General features: G+C 38.1%; 1 protein-coding gene across 1 annotated transcript in view; it reads right to left on the bottom strand.

Moving 5' to 3' along the window:
* Positions 1-2,510: 2,510 nt before the first annotated feature.
* LOC105981331 (myoD family inhibitor domain-containing protein-like) overlaps positions 2,511-22,515 on the bottom strand; it is a 90,107-nt gene continuing 70,102 nt past the window's right edge. Inside the window, exons 3-4 of the mRNA XM_013010451.1 lie at positions 12,026-12,247; positions 2,511-2,781 (exon numbers count right to left, since the gene is read on the bottom strand). Coding sequence (XP_012865905.1) covers positions 2,522-2,781; positions 12,026-12,247 — 482 coding nt within the window. The 3' untranslated portion in view covers positions 2,511-2,521. The remainder of the gene's footprint in view (positions 2,782-12,025; positions 12,248-22,515) is intronic.

Here is a 22,515-nt window from a genome sequence, read left to right as displayed (position 1 = left end):
GTCTTTGCATTATTTCAGGGTTTAGAGAGTCAAAAGGATAAGGGCATGATGATCAAAATAGTTAACATTAACAGAGCATGCCTTGATCAATGACTACAGGTATCATGTTATTGAGAGAGGTTAGATCAACCAGGCCATTAGCAAAGCTACTTGGATAGAGGCTTAGTGACAGATGTGGAGAAACAGAAGGTCCAAATTTCTACTGTTTAGGAATCAGTCAGGTAGGATTTTTGTGTGTGTGTGATATGGTATTGGGGTTTGAACTCAGGGTCTGAGTATTGTCTTTGAACTTTTTAACTCAAGGTCAGTTCTCTACTACTTGAGCCACAGTTCAAATTCTGGCTCTTTGGTGGTTCAGTGGCGATGAGTCTCATGTACTTTCTCACCCAGAATTTTAGTTTTTAAACAGTTGGGCTGTTGAACCACTGTACATCCACTAACACAAAGAAATGAACGGTGTAGTCAGAAAATTAGAGCCCAAGCCCTGGCACTGTCATTAGCTCACTGTGTGGTCTTGGATCAGTCAGGTCATGAGCCTCCATTTCCTTTTAAGTGAAGATCAGTTTTAGGTTCCCTTTCCTGTTCTCCAAATCTGTTTCAACTTGGTAAAAAATTATCTGTAAGATATATGTGTAGAGTACAGACCTATATCAGAGCTTCTGAGAAATAAAGAGGATGAAAGGCTTCAAGAGACGAGTGTGCAAGGTCTTCTCATGCTCCATGGTTAAGGAATAACTTGACATTCAAACAGGAAGGGAGCAGGCATTACCCACAATGCACTGTACTCTCGGGAGGAAACCAAGAGCCACCTTGTAGAAGCAGCTTAAATTTAAAAAAAAATTTAAAACATTTCAAATTTGTGGACATTTATTTCAGGTTGAAAATTTGATCATTTATGACACAAATGAACAGATGTTGCTTTTGTCTCAAATTACATGAGACAGCAAAAACCACCAGATATTTTAGAATTCATTGCTGTTAGTCCTTTCCCAGATTATAAAAATTTCTTCTCAGCTAGTGATTTATGCCTGCAATCCTGACTACTTAAGAGTCTTTGATCTGAGGATCACAGTTCGAAGTCAGCCTTGACAGAAAACTATATGACATTTTTATCTCCAATTAACCAGCAAAGCTGGAAGTGAAGCTTTTTCTCAAATGGTAGAGCTCCAGCCTTGAGAGAAAAACCCACGTGAGAGCAAGGCTGTAAGTTCAAGCCCCATTATCAACACACACACACACACACACACACACACACACACACACACAAATCTGAATATACTGACTTAATGCCATAAGAATACATAAACACAAATGAACAAACAATGTATTTCCTTCCTGGCTATGGAGCTATACCTATAGAACCTAAAGATTCCAAAAGGACTTCAGCCTCGTTAGAGTTTTCTAAAAGTTGCTTGTTTAAATTCTTTAGACTTGAAAATTGCCTTTTAGTTTATATCCTATTGTTTTCAAATATTTTAGGCATACAGAAATGCTCAGTGTAGTTCCTACTTGCTTTAATTATGAGAAAAAAGAAAAATTACAAAGCACATGCTGTATTAGGGCTGAATAAGTATCTACATGTGTATTTATTTTGGGTGCTTATATGAATGGTCGGTTAGTAAAATGAATGGGTTCTCCTGTTGCTATTTGCACCTGACAAACAGAAATGAGGAAAATGAAGAATGGATTATCAAAGATCATTTGCTTGAAAGTTGTGCATTATTCCCACTTATGCTTATTAGAATAAAGGGGAGCATTCCTGTAAAAAAATGAGAATATATATAACCATTTATGACATAGTCATAGACATATATATATACATATATATTTATAGTAGGATGCAGAATTGTAGTCCTCTCTTGAAATATACCAGATTCAAAATTCACTGGAGAGGATTTAGAGACATCTGTTGTAATTACAGGAACATGGTTTCTAATTCATTTAATTCCCTTTCCTACCTAAACTGTACATATAAGTGAATTTTAAGAGACTGTATAAATAAATTTTTAATTACAAAATGATGTTATACAATACATTATTAATAATAACCAACAATGCATAATGTTTATGCATGAGTCCATTAGAAAGACAAGCTAATGTATGTCAATTCTAAAAGAAAGCACTAATTTGTCCTGAATTTGTGAATGAGGTTGAATTCACAATGCAAGCTGCTGAGTGCAAGCACGCAGAGCTGTTTTAGCATGCTATTTGGTAGTCAAGAAACATCTTGTACCTGTGGCATTTAAGAGGTATTTATGAATTGGTTCATCACGTGTGGTGATCAAGAATCGTACTTTTTTATTTTTTATTTTTTTAGCAAGCCATGCGGTGGTAAAATTTGGAATAAGACCACTGAGTTGACAATATGAGCTTTCCAAGACAGGTGCAGAATAAAATGGCCTAGAGCATCCAAGAAATGTGTGCAGGCCTTGCATTTGGGCCCATGGAAACCACGGTTGCATTGTAATAGAATTTCCCAGCGTGGCCAACAGGCCTGCTCTCACGTGGTGCCTTTGTCACACTAGCGGTAACAGATTTCTGAGATCTCCATGGCCAGCTCCAGGCACTCACTGGTCTCATGGCAGGATTCGAACAGGCTACAGTCCATATCACAGTTGCAGGTGCAGTCACTGCGAGGGTGGTTTTCATCCGAGGCGTGGTAGTACCAGTGTGAAGGGCAGCACAGGTTGGTACACACTGTTTCACAGGCATCGGGGAGCATCAGGAGACAGTCCCAAAACTGGCAAAACAGACAGGTGAGGATGAGCGAGGCACACACCTCTGCATAAAGAAAAAGAAGCCATTACAGTGTGGGCATCTGAGCCCCGGGGGAAGACATTTAAAGAGAGGAAATAGATTAGATTATTAGTAGTTAGTAGTTAGGACTCTGAATCATTGCTATGTTTTGCTTACCTGTACCTGATTAACACGCCCTACCCCAGAAATACATACAGTTAAAGTAATCATAGAAGCTAGTATGATGCGTGAGCAAGAATGTAACCCAGGGGACCACAGGGAAGGACAGGTCAGGATGGCTATGTACTTGATAACTTGATAGCTAACTTTTAAAGATGGATTTGCATCAAGGGTAATGTACACTCTTACTGTCTCCAGCTCTTCCCTCTCCACACCACTCCTCACTCTACTTAAGTAATTGCTTTATTAACTTCCTGAGCATTTCCTATTGATTCCACTAATCTGGTTATTTAAAGTGCTGTCACTTTTCTAAACCCCTTTATTTACTTTGCCTATGGAGGTGCTGGGAAGGCACATGATTAGCTACCTATCTGGAAACCTTACAGCTCTCTGAGTAACAGCAATGCCTTCCCAAATGCAGCAGCCTCAGGAGCAATTAGAGTTTTGGGGGGGAAAGGGGGTGGGGAAGAAGAGATTACAGATGTCCTGCTTCTTGCCACCAGGCTTTGTTATTTTGTTCATCACAGATTCCCATAAATGTACCACGCCCATATTCAAATGCAAGGGAAAAGCACATTTCCAAACTTAATATGCTTGCTTTTTAAAAATAATCCCAGTTTTTTGGGCTGTGTTTTATTTTTAATTCTTGCCTTCTCTTCCCCCCCCTCCAGTTATTCAAAGCTTTGATTTTTATATTCAAGTTGTTTAAGTGAAATACGTCATCACATGCCTAAGAGGTTTTAAATCTTATCAGTCTTCTTTAAGAAAATTGGTTTAAAAATTTACTATGCAGACTTGTAAAAATCTGGAAAGTATCTTTAAGGCATTGAAAGTAATTGGTAATTCTAGCCAAGCAGCTGGGATGGGTTATAGATTATTATACTTTTTTCTTCTATAAAGGGAATTAGTTAGAAGATGTAGCAGTTTTCTTGTTACAATTATAACTTATTTTCAGGTTTAAAAGCTTACAAAAAAGTGTGAGGTTTTTAAAAAAATAAAACAGTAGGTAAGTGTTCCTATAATATGTCATCTAATTCATTAAAATGAGCATTTTGAATATTGCTGATGTCTGAAACACAAATTGGAAGAAAAAGACAACCCCTCTAGATGGGCTTATCAATTGATTCAGATTTGATTTTCATAAGGATCTACTGTTTTCTAATAGAAAATGTTAATAACTTCTTGACTTTTAGAATTGCCCCCATTACTGGAGAGCCTGAGGGAGAAGGGTCACAAGTTCAAGGACAGCCCAGGCTACCTATGGAGACCTTGCCCCCCTACAAAAGAACAAATGCAGAAGCTTTCGTTCTATGCTATAGTGTGAGTGTTCATTTATCCTGAATCACTTATTTCCAGAAATATATTTTTATATTTGTATTCTTATGGTCAGTCATAGGGTTTGAACTCAGGGCCTAGGTGCTTTCATTCAGTTTTTGCGCTCAAGGGTAGCATTCCACCACTTTGAGCCACAGCACTACTTCTAGTTTTCTGGTGATTTATTGGAGATAAAAGTCTCATAGACTTCCTTGCCTGGGCTGGCTTTGAACCATGATTCTCCGATCTTAGCCTCCTGAATAGTTAGGATTACAGTTGTAAGGCACCAGCGCCTGGTCATAATTCTTTTTCTTTTATCATGCATATACTTAGTAATCTTTAAGAGAAGGGAAAACTTGGAAGGGTCTCTGAAAAGGAGCAAATATTTTAAAGAAAGTTGTTTCGATTGATTATAAAAATACTGAATTTCCAAAGTGATTCGTTAATGCAGGTAAGCAGCAATCTTCTTTCCTTTCCTCTGACTCTCCCTTTCTTTTTTCCCCAGTAGAATGGTAGGATGGTAGCACACACACACACACACACACACACACGACTTTTATGATAACTATAATCACTATATATTTTTGCAGGTGCTGTGGCCATTGCTCAGTATTTATCGTTTAGGCAGCATACCCTATAATACCTCTGTGGTATACATACTCATCGCTTTGCCAGACTGGGTGTATTTTTATTCACTTAATGACAGCTTCTAGCATATGGCCAACTCACTCATCTTATAAGTCACCACAGAACACCCACAAAAATTCAAGAGTAAGTTAGTACAGACTCTATTTCATGTAGGCTTTTCCAAAGAGAGCATGTTGGTGGTTAAAGATGTGGGGTATACAACTTCATCAAGTTTTACCAGTGTCAAGATTGCTTCTGTAGCAGCTCTTGGCAGAGAAGTTCTTCATAGGAAATATTCTAAGGGGTCACTCTTGGGCTGGAGGCTCATAAGACTTACTCAGGCTTATGGCCATATGAACATGACCCCAGTGGATCTTGTTCTTTATATATAGCAGGCTGAAAGTCTTGACAGGAGTAGGGTAGGCTACAAGATAGCAGTAGGAATAGCAGCTGCTGATATTACTGCAATAGATAGAACCTGTTTATAAAATGGCCTTATAATTTCCTGAGGGCATATCTCACCTTTTGGTTCAGTTGTAATTGCCAACATTTCCTACACTTGGCAGACTCTAGAGATCTCAGCCAGTTGTAGATTTCAGTTGTATAAGAGAAAATAAAGTTTTGGCGTAATTCTTTGGCCAAATTTGTATTTATTTGTTTCTGCCTCTCTATTTTTCACTTGAGAATAGAGCTCATTTTCTCCTGTTTCCAAGTTAGTCCTTTTTATTTGGTTATAAAAGGCAGAATATCTTGCCCCCCCCAAATCCATGGTAACATTAATGAATTGAAAACAGTTTTTTTTTTTTGGTCCAGTTGTGAGGCCTGAACTCTGGGCCTGGGTGCTGTCCCTCAGCTCTTCAGCTCAAGGCTAGCGTTCTACCACTTGAGCCACAGTGCCACTTCTGGTTTTTTTCTTTTTTGCTTATGTGGTGCTGAGGAATCAAACCCAGGGCCTCATGCATGCAAGGCAAGCGCTCTACCACTGAGCCACCTTCCCAGCCCCAGATTTTTTCCCCTGAACTTTTCAAGAGTGTTCCACACTTTTCCTAAAAGGTGTATATTAAATGCTACCCAAACAGGCATAACTCTTCTGCCTATGGCCAATCGTTTTGTTTTGTTTGCAGAAATGTAGCAGAAAGCAGTTAGGGGGCAGGAAGGATTTTTGCAATTGTTTACAAAGAGTCCTGAGCTTCCCCTTTCCTTGAGCAAGTTTATTTTCTCTTGTCTGTATTCCGGGACTATAACACTTCATCCACATGATACTCAGAGTTGTATCACATGATTAATGTTCCTCTGCTGTATCCAATCCCCAGCTTCCTCCCTTGTCTAGCCTGTAATATCTTTCAAGATCAGGTTGCATTCCGGGCCAGTCTCTCTTCATCCTGCCCCACACTTGTCCATTCTCACTTTTCTTAGCCATGGCTCCTCTACATTCAGATGCACTCACCAGCAAGTTGGGAGCCATGCTTTGCAATGTCCCTTTCCCTCCTCTTCCTCTGCCTAGCCAGTTCATCTTTGAGGCCTGCTGATCCTACTGCAAGCCCTGCTGAGCCATTTCCATGTGGCTTCCTCTTGAGGATGCTCTGTTGCTAATCCATCATCCTGTGATTACCTCCATTCTTAAATAAGAGTGAGGCCCCATCCCTTTAAGTCCCCAGTCCTTGCCTTAGCCCAATAAGCTCCTGCAGTCCATTCCAGGACTGTGATTTCTGGCCCTATTTTGCTTTTCATTCCTTGTGTTCCAGCCACTCTGGATGAATTTCAGTATTTGGAGCAAACCTAGCTCAGGACGTACACATAGGCTGGGTCTGCTGTTTGAAATGCACAACTCCCTCCTCCCCCACTCCAGTTGTTCCCCCCCTCCCATCTTCCCCAAATCCTATTCAAATCCTTAGGCCTTCTACTTCCAACATCTTCCCTCTAAATCACACCACTGCACCTGACTTTATTTCTAATTCATATCATTTATCACAGGGTAGCAATGACCTAGTTAATTTTTCTTCCAACTAGAATCTAAGTAACAGGAGGTAGCTGAAGTCGTATCTCTTACTGAATGAATGAATCAGTGAATGATTCTGAGTCATCCCGTTTTCTCAGATGAACGGATTAAGGCTGAGAGACTGGTTGTCTCTCTGTGTCCTATGCCCTCCTGGCTGTGAAGTGGTGAAGCTGGGATTTACCGCTAATCCTTTCATCCCCCTAAAGCCTACATTCCGTGTCTCCCTGTTGTATGCAACCTAAAACATACCTGCAGTCCTCAGCGCCATTTATGCGCATCGTACACCGGCCTAGAAATGATGGATAGCTCAGGATCCTTACACACTTTGCTCATAGATGAGGAAACAAAGTTTAAAAAGAGGAGTAACCCAGGACATGTGGCAAGAGGCAGAGCTACTCCATGGACCCAGCTTGTCATCAGGCTCTCTGGTCACATGCTTCTATTCCCTTCCTGCCACATGCTTTAGTTCAGGCGCTGCCAGTTTCCTAATGGCCTGCCTTCCCCTGTCCCTGCTCAGTGTTATAATCCCAAGACTGGCCAAGTCCATGTCCAGGGTCCCTTTGGGTCCCTTCTTTATTGATTTCTGTCTGGGTTCAGTCTCGGGTGACAGCCAGGGGCTCTTGGGAGTCTGAGAGGAAGGGAAACTTGGGGTCTTTCTCCTGCTTTCTCTCTGCTGTGAGTGGGGACTTGGGTCTTAGATTTGTGAATCTCTGGACAACCCTTCTTCTTGTGGCTCTCGCTCAAGCCATTCTCTTTAATGGTCATTTGCTAGTAAGCTAGGTACAGTCTTAGCCATCCTTAATGGTCTGGAGGGATACAGGAAAAACAGGTAGAGCCTTCCTGTGGTGGTTGGTTCTGCCACTGTGTTTGAGTATTCAGCTCTTCTCACACCTTTGTTAACAAGTTTCCCCATATAGGAAACACACTCTGTGGAGCCTCCTGTCATCACTGCCCATCTGGCTTTCCCACATTCCAAACCTGGAATAAAGGTGGGTGAGGTGGATCGGAGACCTACAAGCCATCCATCCCACAGTGGTGTTTAGCTGAGAGCAAGAAGCCATGACTTAAGATTGTTTCATTTCCTTTTTACCACCCTTTGGGTACCTTTCGGGCACTAGACCTATAATGTGCTCAGTGACAATTCCCTAGTGACACTGAAGAATGAATGCAGCTTCCAGAGGAGCTAAATGCCCCAATGGGGATTGAGTAATTAAGGGAGAGACTGTTTCATTAGAAAGGATCATGTTTAATTACAGGGGAAAAGACACCAATGGAAGGAAGTTCTACACATGGATATGAAGTCAGCCTGGTCATGGTGACACATTCCTTTTCCTTTGTCTTCTCAGTTTTATGTCTTGTCATGTGACACCCATGATTACAGAGAGGGATGAGAGGCATTTCTAGCTGCCAACTGTAGTTCCTAAAACATTTTTTTCCAACATCTAAAACACACCTTCTATTTCCTTGCACATCCTTACATGAAGTAGCAAAAATATGATTTCTGTAGGTATGACCCCAGATATAAAATAACTCCTCCTGTTTCTCTCCTAAAATAAGTTTATAACAACAACAATAATGGTAATAAAAATAGTAGTAATAATAATAATAATAAGCCAAATCAATTTGGTCCTACCCCATCTTCAAATGCATTCCTGTGCTTTCACAGGAAATTTGCCTTCATCTTGAGATTTGTGAACCAATAGGTCTGATGGATTATTGCATGATTTTGGCCCAACCTGAAGTTCTTAAGAAAAATACATCTGTAACATAGAATGGGAATAAATAAAGTGTAACTGAATGCTTTTCTCTAGTGGGGCTATCATCTCTGAAGTTATCAATTTTAATAGCTACTTAAATATGTCAAGATCTATTTGAGCTCAGACAAGCACAGCTAACATCTTAAGTCAGTTCTTTAGAAGTGGAATGACTGGATTTGGGTGATACACGGGAAATTTGTGCTTATGTTTTTTTTTCTGAGCAAATGAACTGAAATAATTATAAAATTGAAACATTTTATAAGGTGACACCACCACATTTAATTGTGTGAGATTTACAGGGTAGGAAAATGTAATCATTTTATTCAGTAGCCCATGGTATAATTAAGACTATTCTTTTGAGGTAGCTTGTATTTATGATTTTCCTCTTCCACCTGGATGACAGGTCTCAAATTCAGAGTTATATATCAATTAGGCATATTGTCAAGATTCTTCTTCTTTGTTTTTTTAGGAGTCCTGCTCTCTAATGTGATGTATATCCCTCGCTCTTTATTATCCTTAGAGATGCTTTTGCAATCAGAAGAATGTAGAAATAGAAGGAGGTGTGCAGCAAGTTCTTTGGACTTTTTCTATTTTATTGGAGAAAGGGGCCACACAGGATGAACCACAATTTAGTAATAAAGTAATGTTGTAGCACATGGCATGTGATGTTCAGTAAAGATCCTTTTAAATTCCCATCAGAGCACACACCATGAACTGTGCTAATGGATGCAACACATTTTACCAAATCTGCATGTGTGAGCCTTTTCCATCCTGTTTTAAGCGGGGCAATATATATAAATAATAGATATTAGCAATTAAGCATCCGTTTTTATGCATTCATTTATACATTTGAAAATAAATTAGCCACAAACTACATAAAAAGTGGATGCAATCTTTTCTTCTCCCTTCTGTTTTCCCTGCTGTTCCCAAAAGATATTTCTGTATTTATCTCAGTACGAACAATGACCCCAGTTCTCAATTTCTGCATCCTTAAATTAATTACTATCAAAAATCCTCTAAAATGAATTGAGTAGGACTTAACTCTTGATTTCCTTGGTGTTTGCTCTTTAGGATAACGAGTGGTGTTTCCTGGCACTGTGTGTGGGATTTTCTACTTTCTATTTATCTAGGTACCAAAAGCTCTCACATCATGGGGGAGGGGAGGTTTTTCAAAAGGGGGCCTTGGATGGGTGGGCCATGTCCAACACTTGCAGCTTAAAACTGGAACTTCCTGGAATAGACTGGCTTCATTAGAAAACAATATGAGATGCGCTCAGAACATCACTAAATAATTTTTCAAAGAAGAAAGATAAAGAAATCAACCTGATTGACCCATGCTTGCGACTCTCCTTTGCTCTACAGAACAAAGAGCCATCTGTTATTTTTCTGCATGAGGCAGTTGAGTTTCAGTGGCCATTTTAATGGAGCAGTCATTTGGAGTTCTTCTTTTGGAACCCAAGCGTTTAGATATGCTCCTTCATTTGCCCTTCTCACAGCATTATTGGTGGTATAGATGGAAGAGATGCTGGGGATATGTGTGTTTGCCTCTGTCTGATGGCAAATCCTAGGATCATGCTCCTCCAGCATGTGATCAGCGACACTGATGATTTTCCAGTACTTTCCATGAATGCTCTATTGTTAGGATGCCTCTGCAGAGAACTGCTACATTGCTTGTTTCCTTGACTTAGTGTTCATGGTTACTCAAAGCTAGAAATTTGAACATCATCTTACAGTGAGGCCCAAAGAAGCATTGTTGGGTATGTTTGGAGTTACCGAAAATAAGTAAGAATAGGTATCAACACTGGGAATTTTAGACACTTCACATAACAATCTCCGTGTGTGTGTGTGTGTGTGTGTGTGTGTGTGTGTGTGTGTGTGTGTGTGTGTGTGTGTGTGTGTGTGTGTGTGTGTGTGTGCACTTGAACTCATGGCCTGGGCACTGACTCAGCTTTTTCACTTGAGGATGGTGCCCTACCAAGTTCCACTTCCAGATTTGGGCTCGTAAATTGGAGATAAGAGTCTCAAGGACTTTCCTACCCAGGCTGGCTTTGAACTGCAGTCTTCAGCTCTAAGCCTTCTGAGTAGCTAAGATTACAGATGTGAACCACCTGCGTCTAGCTTACATGCTAATCTAAATCTTTAGTTATTCTTGAAAAACTTGAAGATTGGACAACTTTGAGAGTTGCTATGGAAACCATCATCTAAAGCTGGACGGAAGCAGTGACCTTTAGATGAGATGGGGGTTCTTCAGTTTGTCCCAGTCCACACCATTCCCTCTGTTATACTTCCAGTTTATGTTATTCTTTGCCTTCTCTCCTGGTGATGGCAGACAATCGAGTCTGGAGTTTCTAGTTTAGGGCACCCATGTCAACATTTGCTCACAGAGCCACATTTCACTTGTAAACATGTGTTACAAGTCTCTCTCCTTGCTGTCGAAAACTGTAAGTATAACAAAAGCTAACACTGAGTTTCTGCTCTGTGACAGATTTCCTACTAGATGCTCACATGCGTTATTTCATTTGGTCCTTGCAATGTCTCTTGGTGTGTTATTGTCCTACTAGGTAACTAAGAGATGGTTTAAAAAAATTGAAAACAAAACTTGTCCACTTTTATGCATTAATATGCATGCAAGGGTTAAACTAATATGATACCAAAGCCGATTTTATCCAAAGTTTAGCTATTTTTCCTCATGTTCAAAAATCAGTTATGAATATCAATGCCCAATCAGAAACAATACTCTATGACTACAATTGCCTTTGAGAAATGCTGAAAATTCTTTCAACTCACTTGTAGATACTGAAGGTTCCAAAACTCTTGGGTGACATATATCTCCTGCAAATGTCATTGCAAAGTCTTTCTCCTAAGTTGAATTCTATATGTTGTCCTGGACACCCTCTGATTTTGAATTTGATTGTAAGTTGTTCTAGTGTCAAACAGATCAGAATGGCCAGGAAGGGACTTTACCCAGAAGTGCCAGCCTTTCTGCAGATTGCTGAAGAAAGGATCACGATATGCTGTACAGATTGTATTAGCAATTTTTCAGTGTTCTCCCAATCTGTCTCTTTCTTCCTGTCTGCCTAGAAACCTAGGCTGAATAGCCCCATCGATGCAAAGGGAGGCTTTACTATTGTCTTCATCTGCCTCAGAGTCCCATACCCGAATGGGGTGAAACTCCACCCCAGCTATTTAAAACATATTGCCTCTGATTCCCAGCTTTGAGAGCAAACAATCTGCCAAGCACCTCATAATTGCAAAGTGACCTTGACACATGTCATTCAGTAGGGTTTTCAAATCTAAATCATCCTGTTTAATATTCATAAAGATTTTTTCCTAACAGCATATGTGATGCTTTTACAGGGGTTGGGGGTTTGGGAGCTTTATTTAGAGATGGGTTGAATTCTGAGAAACATACCATTCGTGTCTCTCTGATGAGCTGAAGTATCAGTTTGGAGATAGGAAAATCTTGTTTGGCATTCTTCAAGGGAGGACAGTGATGTGCTGGACTCTGACAGGTTTTTCTCTGTGGGGCTTTCCTTGGCTGGTCCATCTGTGATATTGAATTCGGATACTGAATTTATAACCATAGCATTAATAGGTTTCTCGTCTGCACGCTTTTCATTTGTGAGTTGCGTATCTAGATGAAAAAAATATAAAAGAAAACACACATGCACAAACCCACTATAGTTTTACCTAGGGATCTGAGAATAGACATTGGCAGTAAAATGCACACTGTAGACTCTGATAAGAATAAAATCATGAAAAAAGAATGAAGTATTCACTGAGCAGGATGCTTTTGAAAATTAGAGGAGGAATAGCAGAACATACTCATAAAATTTTGAACATGTTGCAAATTTTACCTATTATAATCATTTGGAATAGAAATCTCTGCTGTAGAATGAAGAAGAAAAAGACAAAGAATCCTTCAGTTGTCTTTACAAAATCTCATAGTATGTTGCTAATAATTCCTTCAGTTGCTAATAATTCCTTCATTTCATAGTATGTTATCAATGTACTTTCATCTTATGTTATGGTTCTGATAAACAAGAATGGTTTATTTTTGTCTGTTGTGGGGCTTGAACTCAGGGCCTAGGCACTGTCCCTGAGCCTCTTTGTGCTTAAGACTAGCATTCTACAACTTGAGTGGTTCATTGGAGAAGACAGTCTCATGGGGACTTTTTTGCCTGGGTTGGCTTTAAACTGCCATCCTCAGATCTCAGCCTCCTGAGTAGTTAGGATGATAGTGATGAGCCACCTGTTCCCGGCAGGAGCAAGTTTTTGAAATGCTAGATAGTTCTGCTGAATAATTCACCTTGCTTCAGTCCAATAACTGTCTGTATTCATTTGCTTGCTTTTAATTCTCAGTTTCCTCCTTTGAAACAAAAATGGAGATAGATAATGTACAACTTATTCCTGCATTCTTTCCTCAAAGATGATCAGTTGTTGCCTTTTCTCTGACTTGGCTTCTTTTTAAGCCTCCTGGGTCAGCTTACACATTCTATCTGGCTTTGGTACTGTTTTTCTCAAGAACCTATGCTTTATTCCATAGAACCAATTGACATACTTGTTAGAGATGTTTGAACGACTTCTGCAAGGTCCCTGATGAAGATTCTGGTTTAAAGAGGCATAGATTGAAGGCTGAGAACTACAGGCACTTCCTGTGTTCAGAGTTCCTGTGTTCATCCACTCATTGCATATAATTATCGAGGGGAGGTGTCTCACATAGCAGGCGTGGTGATGGATATTAGGGTGCAGTACAATTGGTTCTACCATTTTTCTTTTTTTTATTTCCCAAACAGCATGCATGGTCTGTTTTTCATGCTCACCAAACCAGCTAGCAAAAGCCAGATTGATTAGAGTACTGTAGGAGCATCTGAAAGAAAAGCATCTCAATACATCCTGTGCCAGAGAGCAAGTCTGAATGATGGCATCATTAATCTATCATTTAACTCATCTCATTAAGCAAAGCTCTGAAATTTACAAAGAAGAGAAAAAGTAAATATTATTAAACAAACAGCCAGGTTGAGTGCGAGAGAAATGTTGGGACCTAAACAAATGACTTGGCTTTCCTTTTGGGAGGTGGTAGAGAAGCATTCTGGGAAATCGCAAATTCATGGCTAGCCAGTGTCTGGCTTACTAGGTAGTGACTATTAAGTGTTACTATGAGTAACAGGATGGGAAACCTGGTTTACTTTTACCATGCTAATACACTGCAAGAAATGAATTCTTGCCAATTCCACCTTTTTATTTTTTATTTTTTGTCCATTCCAAAGTTGCTTCTTCATTAGGAGGAAATGGAAATCTCTGTTTGGGTCTGCTTGCTAGGGCAATTAAAAGTTTGGAATTTTAACCCATTCAAGTACCCTCCTTCATGGCAGATCCACTAAATCACAATCCCCAAGGAAGCTTTGAAATACCCCCAGGGGGAATCCAACATTGTCACAAATTTGGGAACTCCAGGGAACTTCTGCTTTTGAGAGTAGAAGAAAGACAGGCTATCCCATAGATTTGTGAACTAGTATTTCTCTGAAACCACTCATGAGATCTCTGTTTGAAGGTCACTTGCATTGGACCAAACATTGCCACCTGCAATTTGCTCTACCAGTTTTCTTTTTTATTTCCCAAACAACATTGTTTTCAAGCAATGTTTAGTTTTTATCCCCTCCCACACATGCTGCTAGCTTTAAATCTCTGGGTTCCAGTTTGATTCACCCTGAGATGAAATGGCAGAAATGGGGGCTTGGGAAAACATTATAGACATTAGCAAGTTTAGCAAGTAGTGTAACATTGAATATTGAAATAGAATTGGGAAACAATTCAGAAACTCCAGGTTTTCTCTAACCCAAGAGGGAGTCTACCAATTGTATTAATTATCTTATATATTATTAGCCACTCTCACAACCTGATGGATATTGAAAGAATGATTTAGACCACCTAGAGCAATGTTGTATATAGAACATATAGCACGCACACACACATACTGAGCTGCACGAATTTATAAAGTTCTGTATTACCATTTGTAAACCTTACTGAACTGAAGAATCTTAAAGACTTGAGGAAATAGATATTATTAGTGTCCTTGAACAGATGGGAAAAGTAAAAATTGTTATTATCTTCAATGAACAGATGAATGAGTATAATGAAGGCTTAGAGAATTCACTCAGGTTAGTTGTCTAAGGTCAATGTGTGAACAGGGATTCAAACTGAGGACTAGTGGATTTCCAAAGCTTTGCTCTTATCCTGGTCTCGCCTTTATTATACAACACATCTCTGAATTGTGCTTAGCTTTTATTTGGCTCTCTAAATGCTAAGACTTCCCCTCAGCAGAGTCCTCTATACCCTAAATTCTGAGCTACATTAGCATGCCAAATCCAACCTCATAAATAACAGTGCATCGGACCCACCTTTTCCTGCACAGGGCTTGTGAACCAGCTTCTTACATACCTATATGTTCAATTCCAGCTGCTTTGTAATATAGGTTGGAGAAAAGCACAAACAGAGCTAATAGTAGGCAAACCTCTGAGGAGCACAGAGCTTGCCACAGCCTTTATTTAACAGAATTAATTAACTATCAGTTCAAATTATCACACATAGTCAGGCTGCATGTAATTGAAATTGCTTTTGTACAAAATAATTTAGTCACAACAAAAAAAGTTGAGTACAGGTTACTGGAATGTAAGACGATGCTGAGAATATATTACATAGTCAAGTTATATACGTGTCTCTTTTTAGTTTTGCAGTAACTTCAAGTATGTCATTTTAAATGTAAGTGGTGTGCAACATTAAATAACCATTTGGGAGCACATGGAGCTTTTTACTGAGAGATGTTATGGAGGAGTCATGCTGCCATTCATAAAGTTATTTTAATTATATGTCTGTTTATATTTTTATATGTTGCTCATTAAAAAAATCATCTGACATACATACACACATTGGCCTGTTTAGTTCTGAATTCTGACATTTGAAGAGAATCATAATTTGAGGTGAATGTTACTGACATCTCTCCCTCCTTTTTTATTATTGTTTTTTATTGTTTTTATTTTTATTGTGAAAATACCATACAGAGGGGTTACAATTACATGGGCAAGGTACTGAGTACATTTCTTATCAAGCATTGTTGCCTCCTCCTTTGTTTCCCCTTCCCATCCCTGTCCTCCCATCCCCTCCCCCCCCCCGCCAAAATTGTAAAGATTGTTTGTCTACATAACATCCTATACATCTCATTGTTGCAACAATGGGTCCACTTGTATCCCTATTTAAACAATTTGTTTTTTCCTTCCCCTCCACAAATTGTACCAACATCAAATACAGTGAAAAAAGGGGTTATAACATGGGGGAGGGACAGGGACATACAAAGCCACAAAGAAATCATCTTATTATCCCTCCTTTTTAATAGATTAAAATGCTAACAATAATTCCCCATATCCTGTCCTCTACAGCATCCCTTGACCTTGTACCCGAAGTATTATAAAGTAAGCACAAGCTGGTAGGACACATATAAAAAGTGGTATCACATTTTCTGTAGAGAGAACTATTTTGGAATTAAATAAGGAACTCGTGAAACTATATTTGGGATGTTATACATAGTTCTTGACATTAACTTGAAGAAAATACGTTAGAAAAAAACAAAATTGAAACAAAAAATAGGAGCTCATTGATAGTTCTTTGAAAAAAATATTAAAGGGTATCTTCAAAGTCAGTGGAATAGAAAATTCATGTTTGGGTTAGGAGTAATTTCGAGAATTGGTAGGCATAAACTAAGGAACAGAAAGATAGACAGTTAATTAATTTTTTATTACTGTTGAGTAAATGTTATTAATTTAATTCAATTAACATTTATTGAGTACCCACATGGAATAAATGAATCAATGTGACAGGAGCTATTAATTTATTTACTTTAAGTTATTAAGGAAACATTTTAATGCTCTTCATTTTTGCTCACTAAACATGACTTGATAATTTTCCTATCCGTATATTCTCTCTTGTCATCTCTTCTGCCTTGGATCTTCTAATTATTATTATTATTATTATTTATGCTTTTCATTTTTTCTTTTCCTTCCAGCTCCTGTACCTCCTCTCTTCTTTTCCCTTCTTATTCTTTCCCTTCCTTTCCCCCTATTTTTCCCTTTTTAATTTCTACTCTTTTCCTTTTTAATATCTAATTCTTTGACAGACCTTCCTTGTTTCTTTTATTCAATTCCTCTTCCATCCTCCCTGTCTTCCATCCCCTCAAAGATCACATTTACCCATATTCAAACTCCATTAATTTTTGTGAAGTTGGTCTCTAAATCTCTATGCAGCTAGCCTTCCAGCCAGCTACCAACCAGGCCACATTTACTGAGCATCAACGCCATGCCTCACTCTGTACTAACAAACCACAGGGGGATTCTCAGAAAAATGACTAAGTTTTTTTTTTGGTTCTTAAGAAGCCCATTGTCAGCACAAAAACTGCTGTCACACTTGCTACTGGCTATTGGATATTTTCTTTCGGATACCAGCCAAATCCTTTCAATTTTCTGTCTCTTTCAACTAAGCTCTTATTTCTCTTCTCAAACTGGGTAGCTCTGGCTATTGCTTAGGATTGCAAAATTTGATTTCTTTTCATTCTATTGTCATTTTGTTTCCATTTATTAGGCTTAAAACAGTTATTTGGCTTGTCCTCATCCTCATCCAATTTCTTATTTATTTTTCCCGGTAAATAACCCTCCGGCCCATTGGTGGCACAAATTTGATCCTTTCTATTGTCCTGTCTCCTCTCTTTCAGGGATCTTTTTCTGCTGTGGTAACAACTGTCTTTATGGCACCTTATAAAATATAATAAAAAGATGTTCTGATAAACTCTTATCTTCTCATCACATCAAGCATGAAACAAAAGCCAATCAAGACATATGCATAGAATCACTGACATACATAATAAGAAACCTGAATGATTTCCTATTCTCCTGGTCTCAGTTAACATCTCCATTCTATTGTTCAGTTTGGTGAGAGGTAGATCATAGTGAAGGTTTTCTTGTGAGTGGTAAACTCCATAAAACTTGATGGAAAATGTTAAATAAGCCTTCAAGGCAGAGTGATTTTAATTTCAGTTCTAGATTCAAATGCTTAAAGTGGATATTTCAGATGTATAGACCATTTTAAAGCTATAATGGTGAATTATATTTTTCTTTGGATTTGAACTGTGAGGTGGCTTAGAATTTAGTATGGTAATTATCTGTGGTTGAAATCAGATCAAGGCAAATGAGTGGCATTTCAAAGTATAAGCCACCACTTCATTAACAAATTACTGTGGTTAGTAAAATAGTTACTGAAGTGACATTGTGCAGAAAAAAATGATGAGAATTTTATGAAGTTCCCACAAATGTTAGATTTTTTTTTAAAAAGAACATGTGGCTACAGTTTCCAAAGCTTGGTAGATAAAAATACAATATATAAAATAAGGAACTTATTTGGTATATTAAACATGGTGAAAATTATTAGAGTTGGAATAAAAGTTTCAACATATATAGACGACTATTCTTATTTATTTAATTTTTGAAGCAAGCTCTTACTATATTTATTGCCCATGATGACATCAAGTTCTTAGCCTCTTGCCTCAGTCTCCCAAGAAGCTTATATTATAGGCCTGTGCTACCACACCCATTACTATAATTCTTACATTGATTAAAACTGGGAAACAGTACTACAGCTAAAGACAGAACCATGTTAGGAAATGAGGATTTGTTGGCGCGAACAAAGGCCAGCATCTGGTCACTGGTGGTTCACGTCTATAATCCTAACTACTCAGGAGGCTGAGATTTGAGGATCCCAGTTCAAACCAGCCCATTCAGGAAAGTCTTTGAAACTCTTATCTCCAATAAACTGCCAGAAAATATGGGAGTGGTGCTGTGGCTCAAGTGGTAGAGTGCTAGCCTTGAGCTGAAGATCTGAGGGACAGTGCCCAGTCCCAGAGTTCAGGCCCCATGACTGACAAAAAAAAAAAAAAAAGGATGGATTCTCAAAGTGACTTGGTTTTTAAGAAAATTATACTTTTATTTGGAAGCTAAGTGGAGAATTTTTTTTCCATCTGAAAGATGAAGTCTTTGTAAAATATTGTCACCTTTTGAGTTGAATGAGCATAAAGAAGCCTGGAAAATTCAATGGCTACAGCCTGCTAAATTGGATAAAACAAAGCCTTAAGTTCATTAAGTCTGTCTTTTGGGGGGGAAATAAGAGAATTTTTTTCCTCTTTAATTTTCAAATGGCAGCATTGGGTAGATGATGTCCTTTAAAGACTTTCGAGTGAAAGAAGCAGTTTTAGGTATCATTGTTTTATTTTGTCTTTGGCAGCATGTCCAGTGTAACTCAGTCTTAACACATTAGATGAAATGTTTATTGAGGGCTATGACAAGAAGATATTTTCAAGCTTTTCCTCAGCCTTTGGAAATCTTTTCAAAAATCAACAAAGAGCAAGATGTATATTATTTCTCCAGAAATTATAGCAGTGAATGTTCAAGGTGAAAAGGATTATGGGCAAGAAGGAATGAAGTGAGGAAAGTTGAACACAGTTCCTCCCTTTTCTCTCCCAAGCCTTCCGGACTTCAGAGAAAGTTGAATCTTTTTGTTTTTCAGCTGAAATATTTTGTGGCTGTTGTTTGTTTCTTTCTTGTTTAACTTTTGCAGATAATTACTTGTTTTTTGATTACCACTGAACTTGGCACATGTACCGAGACATTGGCTGAGTGATAATATTTTCATAGTCAGATCATATGCTGGTTAAAAAAAAAAGCCATTCAATCCTAAGAGGTGATTGAAGCTTCTTCAGACATGAAAACATTTTGCAATTATGAGTCTCTGTGTCATTTTTATGTAGTTACATTCAGTTTAATGTTTGTCTCAGGAAATAAAGATTATGTTACCCGGAGGGTGGGGGGAGGACAAATTGGTTAGCGATGTTTATAGTTTGATGCCCTTGGATGAAATGGCGAATAAAGGAAGGTACGGAGCCTGTAAACTTCTGCATAATTGGAATCACAGATACAGTTGATTTTGTGCAGCTATTAGGGATAAATTATAAATGTTAAAATTACATTCTAAATGATTTAAGATATTTTCTATTGTGTTAAATCTATCTCAGTTCATTCATTCCAACCATTTGAGTATCACATTTGAAGTTGACAACAATGTTGCTGCCACAGTTGACAGGAGTTAGCAAGTTCCCTGCGGCTCGGTGGTTTATGGTAAAAGACAAAGCTGGGACTTGAACTTACCCGTTTTTCAATTTCTCTGGCTGCCAAAGCTTGCATTCTCAAACCGCTTTAGAATCCAGGTGCTGTTCTATGGGTTTGGACTATCGTTCTGAAATTGGATTCTTATTCCTTTAGACTGTCCTCTTTCCAGGCTTAGGGGTTGTGCTGAAATGTGGCTAGGATGAGATTAGGAAGCACATTCCATATATGTTCAAGCCAGAACTCCCATTTGATAACTAAAGATTTTAGTGTCCAAACTGAACCCTAAAGTTCTATGCATGAAGCTTCCTACATACGCATCCAGTAGAAGTTATTCTATTTGGAAAGCCACAAAGATCTGAGTTGATATTCTCATTAGAGCCCTTTCTTGAGTTTATGTTGTGATTAATTTTTGTGGTTGGACGGTCCTTTTTGTGGTGAGTGCCTTGAAGAAATGCATGTTCTATTCATATGCTGTTTCCCAGAAGCTGACACAGTGTCTGGTAGAAAGAAATTGTTAATACTTTGCAGTTGGCTGATGAGCTGACTGACAGATTAAGGTAGGGCATCTCAGATTTCAGGATATTCTGAACATATTCTGAACATATCCCATTGGCCTTTCTCTTCTACTATAATGGTACACCAGTTGTTTCGGGTCAGAGTCTACATATTTCTATCTTTTGCCAAAATACTTATTAAAATTTACTTTGATTTAAAGCAATCTTGAAAGCAAATGTGTACCTATTAACCACTTCCTTTATATGAAAGACTTTAAAGAACATAAAAAAGATACAAAGCAAATAATGCCATTTTATATACATTGTTATGTATTTCTGTCACAAAAATGTATGTGCATATATATGTGTGCTAATTAGAATTACAGTATTTAAAGTAGAATGGATACCTTATTCTTATTAGGAAATATTACTATACCAAACAGAATACAGGTATATTAATCTATATATGAATATCTAATTAGTATTATATATTCTGGTTTTCATATATAAACATAATAATTCCCAGATACATCACTTATTCTTCTAAGAGTTTTGCATGTGTCAACCCACATAATACCCAGCAGTTCTACATGGTAATTATTACTAGTGTCATCTTCATTTTCCCATGAGGGCTCAGGAATACCAGGATATAAAATAACTTGCCCAAGGTCACAGTATTAGTAATGATGGAGCTGGGATTTTAACTAAAGCTGCCTAGCTCTCAGACAAGGCAGTTAACCAATATAGTTTATCATCTGTCTGTCTGTCTATCTATCTATCTATCTATCTATCTATCTATCTATCTATCTATCTATCTGTCTGTCTGTCTGTCTGTCTATCTGTGTGTATAGGAATGTATGTACATATATATAGGGATTTACTGTACACATTATATTAGAATCACATTATAAATATTACCCTACCTTCTAAAAATTCTGAGAAACATACTCAGATCTTAAGTGTCACCTCCTAAGAGAAGTTTTTCCTTTGGCTAAAATTGAAACAGTGGTTTCTCAGTTGAAGTAGACTTGTTCCCTACAGAGATAGGGGGCAATGACTGGGATATTTTTTATTGTCAGGACTGGAATGGGTGCTACCAGCATGATGTAGTCAAAGGCCAGGAAGGCTGCTAAGCATTCTAGTGTGCAAAGGATCTCATTCCTCCTAACAGAAAACACATAAAGAGTATGATTGCAAATACCAATGGAGCCAAGGGTAAGAGATTCTTACAGAAATGCATCCATAGACCTCATCACCAGCTGTTGCTAGTATATCTCTTTGTTTCATTTTCTTCACAGGGCTCTTCAACATCCTGAAAATATTTATTAGTTTGTTTACTTGACAAAGTTTGCTTTACTTGACTAAGGGTGGGAAAACTTTTATGAAAGCCTTGCTTATGTAATTTTAATTACTGTATGAGTGCCTTGAATATAGTAAGTACTCCACACAAGCATAACATTTCTTACATAATTTGCTTCTAAGTCCCCCATTCCATAGAAGTATAGATTATTTCCAACTTTTGCTATTATACATACTCTGGAAACAAACAATAATTTTTGTGACTTTTGTCACCTATTTGTTTCCATAAGTTAAAATACATAGGGAAGGGCTTGTTCAATTTCTAAAGCTCTTAATATAATTTGCTAATTGCCTTTCAGAAAAATTGTGTCAAATTTTACTCATACCAACAGTGAATGGAAAGAGCTTGTCTGCTGATCTCCAGCCAATTCTAGATTTTTACCATTAAAAGAATTTATTTGTATCAATTTGGAAGGAATTTGGATTCAAGTGCCTCATTTCTTACAGCTGAACAAACATTGTTTCACTACAAACCAGGGTAGCAGTGAATGTTTTTTTCTCCTTTAGCCACTACTTTTCTGTAGAATTTTTGCACCTCCACTCTACTCTGGGCAATATGGAGAACTCTTGAATTTTATGAAATTGGGTACTTTAAAACATTCATTATATATTTATAGATCATTAAGTTCTTGTCAAAACTATTTCTTGCATTCTTGATGATTGGATGTGGGTTTTTGTTTGTTTGTTTTGTTTTGTTTTTTGGTAGCTGATTCTTTGTGTCATGAGGGTTAGGAGGTGATGTTTCAGTTAATGGAATTAGAAGATTCCCAAATGATGCATAGCCCTTGACTGGTTAGTCTCCATCTATAATGTACCTACACAAGTAGAGACTCAAAGTAAGATCT

Source organism: Dipodomys ordii, unplaced genomic scaffold (assembly GCF_000151885.1).
Source record: "Dipodomys ordii isolate 6190 unplaced genomic scaffold, Dord_2.0 Scaffold12, whole genome shotgun sequence".
Taxonomy (NCBI): Eukaryota; Metazoa; Chordata; class Mammalia; order Rodentia; family Heteromyidae; genus Dipodomys; species Dipodomys ordii.
Note: the sequence above shows the minus strand (reverse complement) of the source record. Positions and strands in the feature narration are given on the sequence as shown.